This window comes from Amphiura filiformis, chromosome 4, assembly GCF_039555335.1.
Source record: "Amphiura filiformis chromosome 4, Afil_fr2py, whole genome shotgun sequence".
NCBI classification, from domain to species: Eukaryota; Metazoa; Echinodermata; class Ophiuroidea; order Amphilepidida; family Amphiuridae; genus Amphiura; species Amphiura filiformis.
Window position 1 is genome coordinate 67479037 of NC_092631.1, and position 14921 is coordinate 67493957.

A 14921-nucleotide genomic window follows, 5' to 3' on the forward strand; every position below is an offset into this window, starting at 1 on the left:
GTGAAAACGTTCCAGGTGAGCGAAAAAATAGTGTAGTGTTGAAGTTAAAGCTTTAATTCAAAGTCAAAATTGTTTATACAACTTAAAAAATATAGTGTATCTAAAGTCAAAATCATCAAAACCGTTAAACCGGGTAAACAGATTTTAATATTTACCCAGAGCAGCCAGCGCACATAAACATTGAAAATAAAACACCAGTGCATCTGGCTGGATTTGAACCGGTGACCTTCATATTACTAGCACCACGCTCTGCCAACTGAGCCACAGAGGCACACTGGTGAAGAGCGGAATATATTAATCTATAGGTATTAGGTTTGAATGATTGATGCCTTCCTAGCAGAAGGCATCAATCAAAACTGCATATTTTTTTCAGAAATATACAAAGTTACATAGGGATGAAAATTATATACATAGTTCTCTGGGTTGATAGGATGAACAAATTTTAATCTTTACCCAGAGCAGCCAGCACACATAAACATTGAAAAAAAACCAAAAAAAACCAGTGAAACTGGTCGGATTCGAACTAGCGACCTTTGTATTACTAGCACAAGATAATTTACATAGTTATTTTATTAGACATTTGATGGAATTTAACTGTACAGGTGTATTGACGCCCAGACAGTTCCTACTTGAATAATCCATAGGGAGGGACACTTATTAGAGGAAGGGCACTAATAAGGTTGAATGCAGTATATATATAAGGTAGCCAACACCAGCTGTTATTTCAAACATAACCTGCGAATAAATTATTTGATCAAGTGTTATAGTGCTCTGTTATAAATTGTTACCAATTTTTCTCAGTTTTTAATTCTGCCATACCACTCCTATTTTAAGCATGCATTTTAACGTCCTAAACAACAGCAACATAAAACACTTTATTCTGTCATGAGAATACACCCAAGCATTGGACTATTCCAGTTGAAATCCATACACCCTATATGGAGCATGTGATCTTAAATCTCCCATGCAAGGAGTGTAGATTTCAAATGGAATCACCCACTAAGGTAACCCCATTTGAAATTCACACTCCCTGTGTGGGAGATTAAGATCATGTCTTCCATAAGGGTGTATGGATTTCAACTGGAATAGCCCATTTAGATTTCCAACAAATAAGTTTCTCCTCTGGCAAAACCCCAAAACAACATCAAAAAGGTAAACCTTGCGCATCTATGCTATAGAAGTCACCGTCACGTTTAAAATAAAATGTCTTCATCTTTTTAGTAAATTGAAACCACAATATATACCAAACAAGGATAAACTTATTTGTTGTAATTGTCACAGAAGTCAAAAATATATCTTGGTGTTCTCATTTACACTGCAAAAGACATGCAGCTTACAAAACTGCAATGACACTACACACACATGTCAGTGCTTCTACATACTACTTGGGTTCCTGTTACACATGAAATTTGAACCAAGATCCTGGGAGGCACTCAACCTTTTTTGTTTTAATTCTTTTCACAGCACTGATCTTTAATTATTAAGTAAAGAGTATTAAAGGGATGCAAAGTCATTTTGCCAGCAAAATATATTTTAATTTAACGATCTTAATGAAAACCAAATCTTTGGATTTTTCCCACCAAAAGTTTCACAAATTCAATTCAAGAAGAAAAGTGAATAATAGCCAAAAAAGAATTGTCTTTACATGATAGCAGCCCTATACAAACCACTTGATGAAACAAAAGGCATTTATTTAAGGGTATTCTATTTTACTTATATAATGCAAAAAGTCTCAGGTGGAATTAGTAGCAGCGACATGTGTTTACATATATTCTATCAAAAATATCAAAATGTGTTTTGGGTGTCAAAAAAATAACTATATCCCTTTATGTAATCAAATTCTAATGAAGAATAGATTTGAAGGATCTGAAGAAATCAATTTGGAATGAAAATTACAGGCTTAGAGAACTTTAAAATATCTTCTTGATACAAAATTACACCGGAGTGGCATGATTTTTTTGGATAAGGGATCCTTGAAGAACTGTAGTGTGCTTCAACTAAGGGTCTAGAGTGCTACTACAACATGCTTCAAATACAATGTAGATTCTGCAGAACTGGGACAAACTTCAATCGGGAGTCTCACAATTTGCAAGGAACATGCACTACCTGCAAGGGGACTTGATTGCTAGACAAACAATTATTGGCGAGTGCCCCCTCCTCTTTTTTACACCAAGGCAGATTAATCATAATATTAACATACAATGAAAATAAGTAGACTATACATTTGCAACTTGACACCAACTACTTGTGTGTCATTATTTCAACTTTGATGAACATCAATGCACTGAAGACCTAGATTTGAATTGCCTGAGTCTATGCACACGTATATGGCAAGTTTACAATGTGCTCTAGATTTAGAGGCAATATTTTCTTACTAAAATGTTTCTGTAATTATCAAAATGTATTAATGCTATAAATATTGTTTTTAAATGAGCTTGTGGCACACTTTTGTTCCAAACAGAGATTACAGGCCTCATTTTTATATGATTTCAAATGAATTATGAGTAAGTTTAGCAACAATTTGTTTAGATCATCAAAAATTACTAGTATCCAAAATATGTCACTTTATGGTGTATGACCATCAAGAAACTCGCAAAGATTAAATAAAATTCAAAAAATTTGTAACATAATTCAGATCTAAACAAGTTTCAAAAATGCCATGAGCTAAATTATTAATAAAGAAAACAAAATTCATTGTTTCTTGAGTATGTTAATGTTTCAGAACAAATAATTTTTTGTTCATAATTTCTCCATAGCCTATTGCACATAATTAAAACCCACACTGTATTAAGTATTCCAAACAGTGCCCCCTACCTGAAGGCGATGATAGAGTCTGTCTCGAAGGCACCAACAAGAAGTTCTGGATAGCCGTTACCATCCAGATCCAGACCACCAGATAATGCGTAGCCAAAGGTTTGATTGAGAGGTCTGGACAGCGTTGGAATGTTTTCTGGGAGATCTGATGGTGTAATCTTCTGTACTTCAGGTTGTGTGAGTCCTGTACTAGCACCAAAGTAGATGTAAACAGCGCCCTCACCATCGTTTTCATAAGGAGCGCCAACTGCAAGATCTGCAAATGGACATTGTGAAAAAGGCAATCCAATTTATATAGGGCTCATCTATTTATTTTATAGGAGGGAATAAGTGCATCAACTGGCAAATTCCAGCATCATCTGTTAATGAAAGCCAATGAAAAGACAGACACAAAAATGCTACACCCACTCTGCACCTGTTACGTTAAATTATGGACAGTTTTTAAAGGAAGAACTTGCTATTGCATAAATGCAAAGCAAAGATAGCCATACTGTACAGGATTTGTTAAGTCACAGGTGTGGGCATGATCAATGAAACGGTCAGCTTTCATGAATAATTTATGCTAGAATTCTCATAGCATACAAAGCACAAGTACTTTGCCTATTGAAGGTCCTATCTGTACCCCCTTTAAATTATGGATAAAATACAACGATCATCATGTAATATCTAATAATGTGAATTACAACCAAAAAAGCCACAATATTTTTAAGTGCAAACATGGATATGCATCTTTCAAGCATTTCTATGAAACTGATTAACCAATGGAAGATAAAAGACAATGCCATTTTAGAAAACAAAAGCTGCATTTTGGGTGTCTCTTATCCTACCCATCAATACTAATCCTACCCATCACCCATCTCTATCCATACCATCCATCAAACTGGCCATTACCACTATAAATATTCTAAATTAATATATCCAATATTTGTTATTGTGAGTAACATCCATAAGGCATGTCAAACTCTAACCCAAACCTGTACTCTTTACCAAACTACATCCTCATGGTATGAGCCCAGGGAATTTCAAATTGCCATTACCTTCATATCCATCCAGATTTATATCACCCAAATTTGCTAAAGCGATGCCAAACATGGAATCCATTGGACCTGTCAAACGGATCGGCTCCACCGATGAAAAATCACCCTGCAAGTGTCAAACCAAATATTTGATATTAATATCAATGTGTTTCATATTAACTACACAACTTACATACATACACCATACTCAAGCACTTAGGTCCAGTCTGCTGGGAGCATGCACCCTAAGACTGCAGTGTACTAGGGTGAGTTGGCTTTAAAGCACATAGCCTAACTATGAAAGGTATTTATTCCTTACAATGCATAATATCTGTAGTAAAGTATCTTGGGGAATGCTGGAATTATATGGATTGTAATACTATATTAGTATCCACAAGCACACCTTATTTGTGTACTCAGAAGTAATATGACCTTTTAATCATAGTTAAAAAGGACATTTTAATCATCTCCTTTTAATCATAATAATGACCAATTGATGTACAACTACATGTGACCTGTTACAACAAAAAGTCAATTTGGGAAATAAGCTTTTTTTTGTTGATATCTATTGAACCATACCCTAAAAAGAAGTAACAATCACAAAATGCCCCTTTAATGCTTAACCTTTTAGTCACTGAATGTGAAAATACAAACTTGCCCACAAACTTACATTCTGTTCTGTGTTGATGTAAATATAGACTCTTCCACCAGACTCAGCTTCTCTATCATAATATAGTGGAGCACCTACTATAAGGTCATCATATCTAGCAAAATAAACAAGACATGAGTAAGATAATGGTGTAACTAATGCCATCATGTAATGGAGCTGACATTATAAGGACATCATATCCAGAAACATAAACAATCACCCAGCATAACCATGTGAGGAGTAAATAGTACAATTACAGAATAGAGTGCAACTTGCTAGACTTGAGTCCAGTCCTCGTTTACGGAGCTTAGGGTCAGGGCTTGGGTTTGGGTAGGGCAGTCTTGTAATAAGACTAGTAGAGATGCACCCTATACGGTAGAGACGCTCCTCGTTTACGGAGCTTAGGGTCAGGGCTTGGGTTTGGGTAGGGCAGTCTTGTAATAAGACTAGTAGAGATGCACCCTATATGCTCTGAGTAAATAGTAATGAAATCTTGACAGATTGTTTGCAAAGTTCTGTAGGATTGGGCTATTCCAGTTGAAATCCATACACCCCCTATGGAAAATATGACCTTAATCTTCCACACAGGGGGTGTAGATGTTAAATGGAGTCACCCATTCATGGAACCCCATTTTGAAATTCACAGTCCTTGTGTGGAAGATTAAGGTCACATCTTCCATAAGGGTGTATGGATTTCAATTGGAATAGCCCATTTAAAGGTCAGTAAGTACTATATATGCTCTCATAAAAAATGTATATTCACACCCATCAAATAACTAGAATCTACATGAACAAGTTATGCAAAGTTATTATCACTGACGATTTAAATCTGTCATTGACAAGTTTTTAAGTTTTGCTCTGTAAGGGTTGGCTTACATTTCTCCTTACTACATTGACAGTGAGTCTTAAAACATAGAACCATAATATTCTCCACTGGGTGTCAACCTAATGGCCTATATATATTTTGGTAGTAGAGCATCCATCTATACCATTTTTCACCCTGATGTGTCAGTGACGTCAACGTGTTGAGGTAGCTTTTTAACACGCTTATCTATGCAGCATATTTAAACATGTGGTGAGTACGCCAGCACTTTGAGCAGACCAAAGTGGTCTCCAACACAACACATAACCATAACATTCTGGCACTCTATGACAATATTGAGCTAGTCTCTTACCCATCCCCATTGAGGTCTGCAACACACACAGCATAACCATAAGACTCTGTCAGAGTCTCTCCTTCCATTAGTGTATGTTTGTTGAAGACAGTGCCTTCTGGTTTAAGGATCACTACTGCACCAATAGCATTGACTTTGGGCGCACCTGCTACAAACAGCCGTGGTCCATCATCAAAATGACCTGATGATACAGACAGCCCTGTGTTGGGAGTGGGAAAATAGGAATCATAATGATAAATATAAAATAAAAAATCATTCATAACAAAACTTTGTTCGGCTTATATAAGGCAGAAAAAATTAGACTCATCATAACACTGTGTATTGATATAGAATGGCATGCACACTGTTGGGCGCAATGCTTACGCTAGGTGTGCGTTGCGTAATAAGTAACTAGCGCAGTAACAAAAACCGAATAATTTCTATCTTATATAAACCAAACAAACTTTAGTGTGAATGTATGTGTAAGTTTGTAAACTCAGGCAAATGATGTCACACACATTAGAAATCTCTGTACATGTACAGCAGTGGACATGCAGGAACTGTGGGATGACCATGGTTCATAGACTGTGTTCCTGGATGTAAAATACAATAACAAAGTTTTATAGGGAGCACAAAAACCAATCCTTTGTAACCCTTGATAGTTTTGGTAAAGCATACACTGTATGTCCATACTGCAAACAAGTCCCTTATGCACAAGATGATTAGCAATGATTGTTTGTTATGATCAAATTAAAAGATATTGATCAATGTTCATAATATCACATTGGTGCATCTTGGTCTAGTCAAAAGGTTGGACCAAAAAAAACACTAATCCATGGGTGGAAATGATAAGGAGGCATTTGTGCAAGCTGAAAATGAGGATGATATTGTCATATGTGGTAGAAAAATGAAGATACTTCTTATATTTTCAAGCGTATTTCAATAAGAGGTTTATTTAGTGTGCGCTCCCTTCATCAACTCATTTTAGGGCTATGGATACCTGTATAAATTAGGATTTTAAGCGCAAAAAGTTGTGATTTTTTGTATGAAACTGATCTATTTGCACCTACCTAAGTAACTGTTGAGACCTACACCTACAGAGTCATCCAGGTTGCTTTCCAGATTGTCAAAATCTCCATCAATAAATGGACTAGTAGCCATCAGACCACCCCTCCAATCTCCTGCACCAGGGATTCCTGCTACCCAGAGTGGAAGTTCATCGCTAGTAGTCTGCAAGATTTAAAATAATAATTAAGCCAAAGTTGATTATACATGTAGTATTATAGATTAGTGAATCTAAACTGACTTACCTATGGTGGACAATTCTTGATGTGACATGCATGTACAAACCTAAGTGGGGCAGACTAAGGCATGGGGTTCAAATTTCTTTGTTTTTCTTTTCTTCAAATTCAGAATTGGTGAAATTTTATATGCCTCATTTTGTTTTTAATTGCACATAGGTTTTTAGTTAGACCCAAAGCATCCAATAAATTCATACATTCAACATTCAATTTATTAGTAGTTTGTGATGTTTTGGAAAAAAAAAAAAATATGCGTCTTCCACAAAGAGTTGCTATAGTCTGTCCACCTAGAAGTACAAAGTAAATAGACCTCGGAAACTGGAGGTATGAGAATAATAATTCAGTGCAATGCTTCTATGGCACGCCAACTGCTGCGCGATTTGTGCACTACGCTCTTTACGCGTTGCGTCGCGCTCGCGTGTGATGCAAAGCATCGACCCCCGATGCCACAGATTTGGTTTGTACTTCTAAGTGGACAGACTGTATATTTTGAGCATATATGATTCATTAATTCTGTTTTTAAATCATTTCATTGCTATTTTTCATCCATTTTACTGAAATTATGTTTTTAAGATGGCACACATTACACCACTTAAACTTGCACTTTGCTTGACTCTGGCACCATGGGCCATCTGGCATGTGTGCTTCCTCTTTGGTTTCCCTCTCAGTAGGAAAAATTATGCCTTCCCATGATGCATTTCTGAAATTACATTAAATCACACAGCTTGTTGTCTGCTTCACATACTGTCATATCTCAAAAGGCTGCCTTGTGTGACGTTTTCTTTATAGAATAAAGGTATTGTTTTTAGCTGCTGTCGTGCATCTATATCGTCTCATATAAAGGGCGACATAATTATCTTTTAAAGTAAAACAATGAGGTGAAACAATGATGTCGCGTGTTATATGAGACGATAAATGCACGACAGCGGCTAAAAACAATACCTTTATTCTCATTCTTAAACATTTCAATTTAAATAAATATAGTATACCAAATATTAATCAAATTAAATACTACATTTTACAAGGAATTACCTAGGGCTTATAATCGATCATTCCCATTGTTGTCAACACGCACACGCTAAAGTGTGTGAAACACAGTATGTGATGCAGACAACGACTTCTCATTCTTTGCTTTAAATACAGGTTCACAGAATATCTCCAGAGACAGATACATCTTGAAAGTATGATTTCAATCCTCAAAATAATTGTCTCAAGTTGTCCAAATTACCGATTATATGCTAGTTTAATGAGATTCTGAATATTGCATGGTGGGACGGTATGAATTTCCCTTTTACTTGTATGTATATATGTATAACATATGGTTTAAAGATCTCCTTTCATAGATACACAACATTTCCTCTGAAACATGTGTCCACCATTTACAAGTTTCAATAAAAACTGGCACCCCTCAAAAAAATATCAGAAAAATCAGGAAGGCTGTATCAAAATGATTATTACCCATCAGTTTAAATGTTTATTGAAAAGCCAGCTTCTTCCAAATGTAGCATTGGGTTCTCTTGAAATGATCAATTTACAGGACCATAACTTCTTATTTAACTTTATTAGGTACGGATATTAATTATTATGTTGCATTTTGATGTGGCAATCTTGTCCGTAATCACTAGAAAATGCATGAGTAACAATTGTTTTGATACAGCCTATTCATCATAGCAACTCAGCAATTAGCCTATGCCCTACTTTATCTTCAATACAGTGAGCTATTAAAATGATTTGATGTTCCCTACCGGTTCTGCTATATGTAAGCCAGTGCCAGCCTGGCAGTATCCATAAGCTTTCTTGCCAGTAGCCTTATTCTTACATGGTGTCCATTCTCCTGATATGGTATCTGGTGATAGATCAGCTTTACGTAGAAAACACTTGCCAAGACCACTAATTTCAGTAGGTGATACTAATTTATATCTATGAGCACAAGCCTGTATAAAAACAACGGAAATGTCAATAAACTGCAATGTATATTCCCAATAGAAGACATGTGCTCCAACACTTTTGCCCCTTCCCCCTTTTGTCTCATTCTACTCTCACAACCCTTTGTGCTCTAATGTATCCTATGGATGATAGGTTTGAAATGTCATAGAAAAACTGTATGAATTGTGTGTGCCACTGGTTAACTGGTCGGAGAGTACTGTCCCCATAGTCCTAATAAACAGCATCCTATTTGGAGGTGATTTCACATAGGAGTGCTTGTATGACTTTCTATGATCTCTTTCCCTGGGCTTTCTAATTTGCCTCTTCTTTATTATCCTGCCATCTTTTCTTATAAGCTTATTTCATAGTCTTAAGGATGAAATAGAACTTTTTATATTCCTTTAATTTGAAATGCATGAAGGTTCCCTATCTCTTTCTCCATTATTGGAGGAGTCATCAGTTTTTATTCTTTGTAATACTGAATGATCAAAAGAAATATCAACAACTTTCAATTTTGATTTTGTTCATTTTATTCATTTACTCAGTTGTCCAGATATGAGTGATTCGCAAAATTGAAAAACAAAAGAAGAATACCTAGGCCTATAACCTGTTTTTTTCATCAATAACTCAAAATCAATATCAGCAACATTAGACTTCCTCTTGATCATGTAACACATTACATTAACACTAGGATCCACAACATGTTCATTTATCAGGGCACAGTTCTTTAACCCCAATACATTTGTACATTCAATGAATGATCTTAGAAAATTTGGGTACAAAAATTCATACTCTGTAACTTGAGGTCAAATTTTGCACTATGAGTGTTTAATTGAGGTTATTGAACTATGCCATTGGGATGAGGCCATTGTGGTCCATAGTGTAAATGTACATTTTTGTAGGCATACTTACAGCTACAATTCCCCCTTGACCTTGACTTCTGACAGTAACTCCCAGCCACTGATCAGATTTATCATCTGGCTCTAAAAAACAAACAAAATTTAACATCAATAAAACAATCAATCTGATTGGTTAATAATTACACGATATAATAATCTGAATAACCAATCAAAAAATTTTTAACCCTCTGGACACTACTGGTCATCTAACAGCATTTCTGATTGGTTGATAACTTGAAATGCTAATTTCAATTGCCAATTACAACTAGACTTTAAAATATTTATGGTCAGACTTGCATTTGCAGATGATCTTATTAATACCCTCCTTGATTGGTTCAAAATTGGTCACAATATTCATTTTAGCCAATTGGCAGGTAGTTCTCATGGGGTTAAATTCTGTAAAAAGATTACAACTGCTAGCAAAACAACTCATTCCCTCATCATTTTTCCAAAACCCTTTGAACAAGAACCAAAAAATATATTTCATCTGGCATAATAAATTCAGTACACCTGAAACTATCTTAAAATTCCTTTGTTTCACATATTTTGGATTTTGCTTTATTCTTGTTTTATCCAAAATAATGTTCTATAAAAGCCACATATTTCATCGTTTAAAAGAATGCTGTCGTCAGTTTTCTTTGTCTCCATAGTAATTTGATGGGATGTTATATTGCATGCATACTAATGAGTTGAACATTATATTTTGCTGTCCCATGCAACAGAAAGAGCAATGTCCTACATAATGAGATTACCGTGGTTCCCTTAAACCACAGGCAATTTTACTCGTTCCTCTTGAGATTTCACAACATCATTTGGCTGCTGGCTCCTTTAAATACTTGCCAAAACATATTTGTGCTTAAAAATGTTACTGGTTATTACCGTAATTTATTGGTTTTAATGATGGTTTCAATGATAGAAGTGACCAAACCCTGGGGTTCTGAAATTCTTTAATTTTGATGTCGATTGGTTTCTATTCTTTGAGATATACGAAATATGAAATGATCACAAATAGAGAAAATTGTTAAAATGACATCACCCAATTGGGCTATAGAATCATGGCTATGGCAACACTGATTTGGTACAACAGCACTTGCCTAGCTCTCAGCCAATATCCCAGATACCAGCAGCAATTTTCAATAGATACAATTTTTGCCACCTTATTACACATCTAACAACATATTGCTTAATCCTTCATCATCATCCTCACAAAGATGTCGCCACATTCTTTCACTAATCAATACTTTTGTACAATATTTTCTAAAAGTTTCTGTCAAATTTACAACAGAAATGAAATTTAATCTGTGGTAAAATGTTGGCATTTTAGTAGCGAAGATGGACTATTTTAAAGAAGTGGTCAAGCAATTAGTGTTGATGGCTTACCATAAGTGAAATAAAAATGTAAGGCAGCAAAAAAATCAGAACATGTTCTACAGGCCCTACTGACCCAGTTTTTGCGATTTTTGTTAGCTATATGAAATTTAAAATGGCATTTTTATGGCCAAAATGGATTGATTTTGACACAAAAAAATCAGAAAATTTTCAAAATGTTTTTTTTTTCCTAAAATTTGTCAGATTTTTTGTTCTTTTCATATTTTTCAAGCTTTGAGTGATTAGTTGTTAGTCTCTTCCAGAAAAAAAGCATTTGAAAGGGTGTTTTTTTTGTTGTTGCCTAATGGCTTTTTTTACAGTAGGAATATGGACCTCTTGCTGAACTAAAATTTCACCCAGAAAAATTAACAAGGAGAAGGACTAAATTATGGAGGAATTTCATTGGATCATTTAAATTTTGAATAGGTCGGATTCTGGTACAAATCATAAGAGATGCAACAAACAGGGCTCTACTTCGTGATAATGAAATTAAAAAAATTAAACATAAATTCAGGTATAATCTTGAAAAATATCATGCCAGATCAAATGGCTCATGACAAAATTGTACCCATATTCATATTCTAAGTAAGATTGCTCATTTCATCATAAGGCCCCTAACAGTCAATTTTGAGTTTCCCGTCACATAATTTCTGAAAACAAGTGAGGTAACTTTTTCATTATTCATTATTCATTATTTTTCTGCCTTTCATTATATGACCAACATGCATGTAAAATGTGTTGTTATTTGCCGCTCACTCACTTGAAGATGGATGTTTAGCCCAAATGAGATTCAAAAGTATATTAAAAAGAGTCTGCAAGGTTGACAGCAAAATGTATGTTTTGATTTTGATTTTTCCACAAAAAATAAATGCATATTCATCTTTTTTTTTTTCAAATATAACCAGTTTTTATCGGTATTTTTTGGAAAATCACAATAATGAATTCAAGTGAGGGTCAGAAAATGAAGTGCGGGTGGGTGACGGGAAACTCAAAATCGACTTTGCTTGGCCTAATATGCATGACACAAAGCACTTGTAGTCTCACAGTGGATCTTACTTACAGATGTTTACAGTTCTGTAAAACCACACGCACTATCACTTTCTATTTTAGATCTACCACGGCATACCATACCACATGGCTGAAGCTACCGTATTTAAATGCTTTGTGTAGTACAACATCAAGTGGACCTTATTATTCTCTAGATCTCCAGTGTACTCCCCATAACTATATAAATGTTAATTATTTAAAAGTTTTTGTCAAAACCAAAGGAAAAACTTCTGTTTTTCTGCCGACTTTCTGGCGAACTGTCGACAGAAAAACACATGTTTTTACTTTGGTCTTGACAAAAAACTTTAAACTTCAAACAGGTGATTAATCAACAGACCTGGTGAACCTCTTCAGTCACTACATAAATGTCTTCTTGTAAAAGTGGACATTTTTGCATGACTAACTTTCCACACTTGTAAACTGTAAAAATGCTTGTGATTGTAAGCTTACTTTTAAGACTCGGTCACCCACCTTGGCACAGTATTTTCGTGGAACCTGAGAGCACATCAGATACACCAAATTGCATTCTGAATACAGAGAATGTATTTCTGATATCAAATAATATGATTTTTTCTTTAATTTTAAGTGTATGTAGTTGGGAGGAAAAGGCAACCATCATGAAAATTTTGACCTTCCGCAATGACGATATAGGCCTACATGAAGTTTCATAAAAGACCAAAAATTTTAGGTCTTGTGAGAAACTTCATGTATATCTTCAATACAAAAGGTCAAAATTTTCATATGATGGTCAGCTTTTCAATAGATGAATAAAAGCTTCAGTCTACTAGAGTAGATGATGCAGGGGAACTGAAATGCTATTACTTGGATCTTGTAATTACATATTACCAATTACTTACCATTGCCAGTACTATTTAATTCTATTTGTTGACAATCATTTAAATAAGATGTAAGCGGACATTGAAACACGCCCCCCTCTGGTTTTGGTAACCCTTGAGATGCTTTGAACTTCGGTGATCCTACTAGCATTCTGAAAAATATCAAAAATAACAAAAAAAGTATTGTGAATATTTAAGTAGCTTGAACAGCATGCTGAGAAATTCAAATTGTACAAATTGAAGCAACAATATAGACAAATAATAAACATCTTCACCCTTTGAAATACACCCTAATGGCCGCTACAGACTCCGAGTATTCGACATATAATATTTGATATAACATATCTATGTTATTTAATCTAGTCCCATTCTATTTCCACTAATGTTTAAGATCTAACGAATGTTTGATGTCGTAAAATCGATAATGTTACGTATAATACCTGGTAGAAATATATAATCGATTTCACGTCATCAAACATTCGTTAGAACTTAAACATTACTGGAAATAGAATGGGATTAGATTAAATAACATAGATACGATACATCAAATATTATACGTCAAATAAAAAGTTTGTAGTATCACTAATGAAGCCAGTATGTCTTCTAATTCTAAAGTGGCAACAGCTTGATTTAAATACATCACAGTTTAACAATAATAGACATGAAGTTGTATCAGTTCTTTTTTTTTCTTTATAAGAAACTACATGTAGTTATGCAAAGCATTTTGTCAACTGCACCGATCCTTATTCAGGATTCACACCTACATAATTATATCTGCCATTTAACAAGCAAGACAAAGATTCAACATTTCTAGTATTGATAATTAGACATCGTGTGTCGATGCAGGTGCTTGTTATTGTTAGTCACATAATAACCTGTATTGTCTAACACAGCTTAGATGGTACACCTGAAATATAAATATGCTGAAAGCAATTAGTTTTAATTCCAACCTGCACAGTCACTAGTCCCATCAGTCGCTAGTCCCATCGCTAACAATGAACAGCCAATTTCTACCAACAAATATGCTTGTTCTTTCCAAACCATGAACAAACAACCCAGCTGATTGGTCAGATCGGAATCGCTCATCAATAATACATTTTATTAAAGTATCACATTTGAAACTAAATTAAACCTAGCGGACAAATTAAAACAATGAAACAAACACAATGTACCTATATGGCTTATCTCTTTTAGGCCCCTAAACATTTTACAAATGTAACTATTATGTCACCTTCATCCATCCCTGAGCTGGGAATCGCTGACACATTCAAAGAGCTGCTAACCCTTAAATACGTATAAAATGTATGTGATCCATGAAAAGGATTCTAAATTTCTGATTACATTTTCATTTTTCATTTGAAAATTTTCAACAAATTTAGGACATAGGCCTATGTGATGTTATTGTGGTGTACTACTACTTACGCATGAATTGAAACTTATAAATATGAGTACAAATAATCTTAGTTCTGGTAATTTTTTACAAAATCAAGATTAGATATATTTATTAAGACGGAATCATAATCTTTACTGACTTGTGCGCGTCATAATATAATATGTGTGTACACATTGTATTCAGATAATTAGAGCCATATTGATAATGATGCTATGAAGCTTAACATTTATGCTGAGATAAAGCGAAAAAATGTGTTAAACTATTTTTGCTGTTCATAGTTGTTTCAGATAATGTGAATATTTCCGAAATATTAAGTTAACTTAATATTTTAAAAAACTTAATATTTTTACTTTAAATTTTTTTTAATTTTGTAGGATTTAAGGCAAGAATATCATGAAAAAAGAGAAAGTGATTTCACTTGCCAAATCACTCCATTTACTTTAAGTGGTGCCATTGCAGGTGTTAGCAATAGATATCACACTCCTACAATAGCATACAATAGCTTCACACAGACAAAA

The 14921-nt window shown here is 34.5% G+C and overlaps 1 protein-coding gene across 3 annotated transcripts in view; it reads right to left on the minus strand.

Moving 5' to 3' along the window:
• Positions 1 to 14921, minus strand: part of LOC140151261 (integrin alpha-6-like) — a 68082-nt gene that overhangs the window by 29490 nt on the left and 23671 nt on the right. For all 3 annotated transcript variants that reach the window (XM_072173537.1, XM_072173535.1, XM_072173536.1), the window contains exons 2-9: positions 13032 to 13162; positions 9773 to 9843; positions 8680 to 8868; positions 6704 to 6863; positions 5655 to 5853; positions 4501 to 4594; positions 3852 to 3957; positions 2815 to 3070 (exon numbers count right to left, since the gene is read on the minus strand). In XM_072173537.1, coding sequence (XP_072029638.1) covers positions 2815 to 3070; positions 3852 to 3957; positions 4501 to 4594; positions 5655 to 5853; positions 6704 to 6863; positions 8680 to 8868; positions 9773 to 9843; positions 13032 to 13162 — 1206 coding nt within the window. The remainder of the gene's footprint in view (positions 1 to 2814; positions 3071 to 3851; positions 3958 to 4500; positions 4595 to 5654; positions 5854 to 6703; positions 6864 to 8679; positions 8869 to 9772; positions 9844 to 13031; positions 13163 to 14921) is intronic.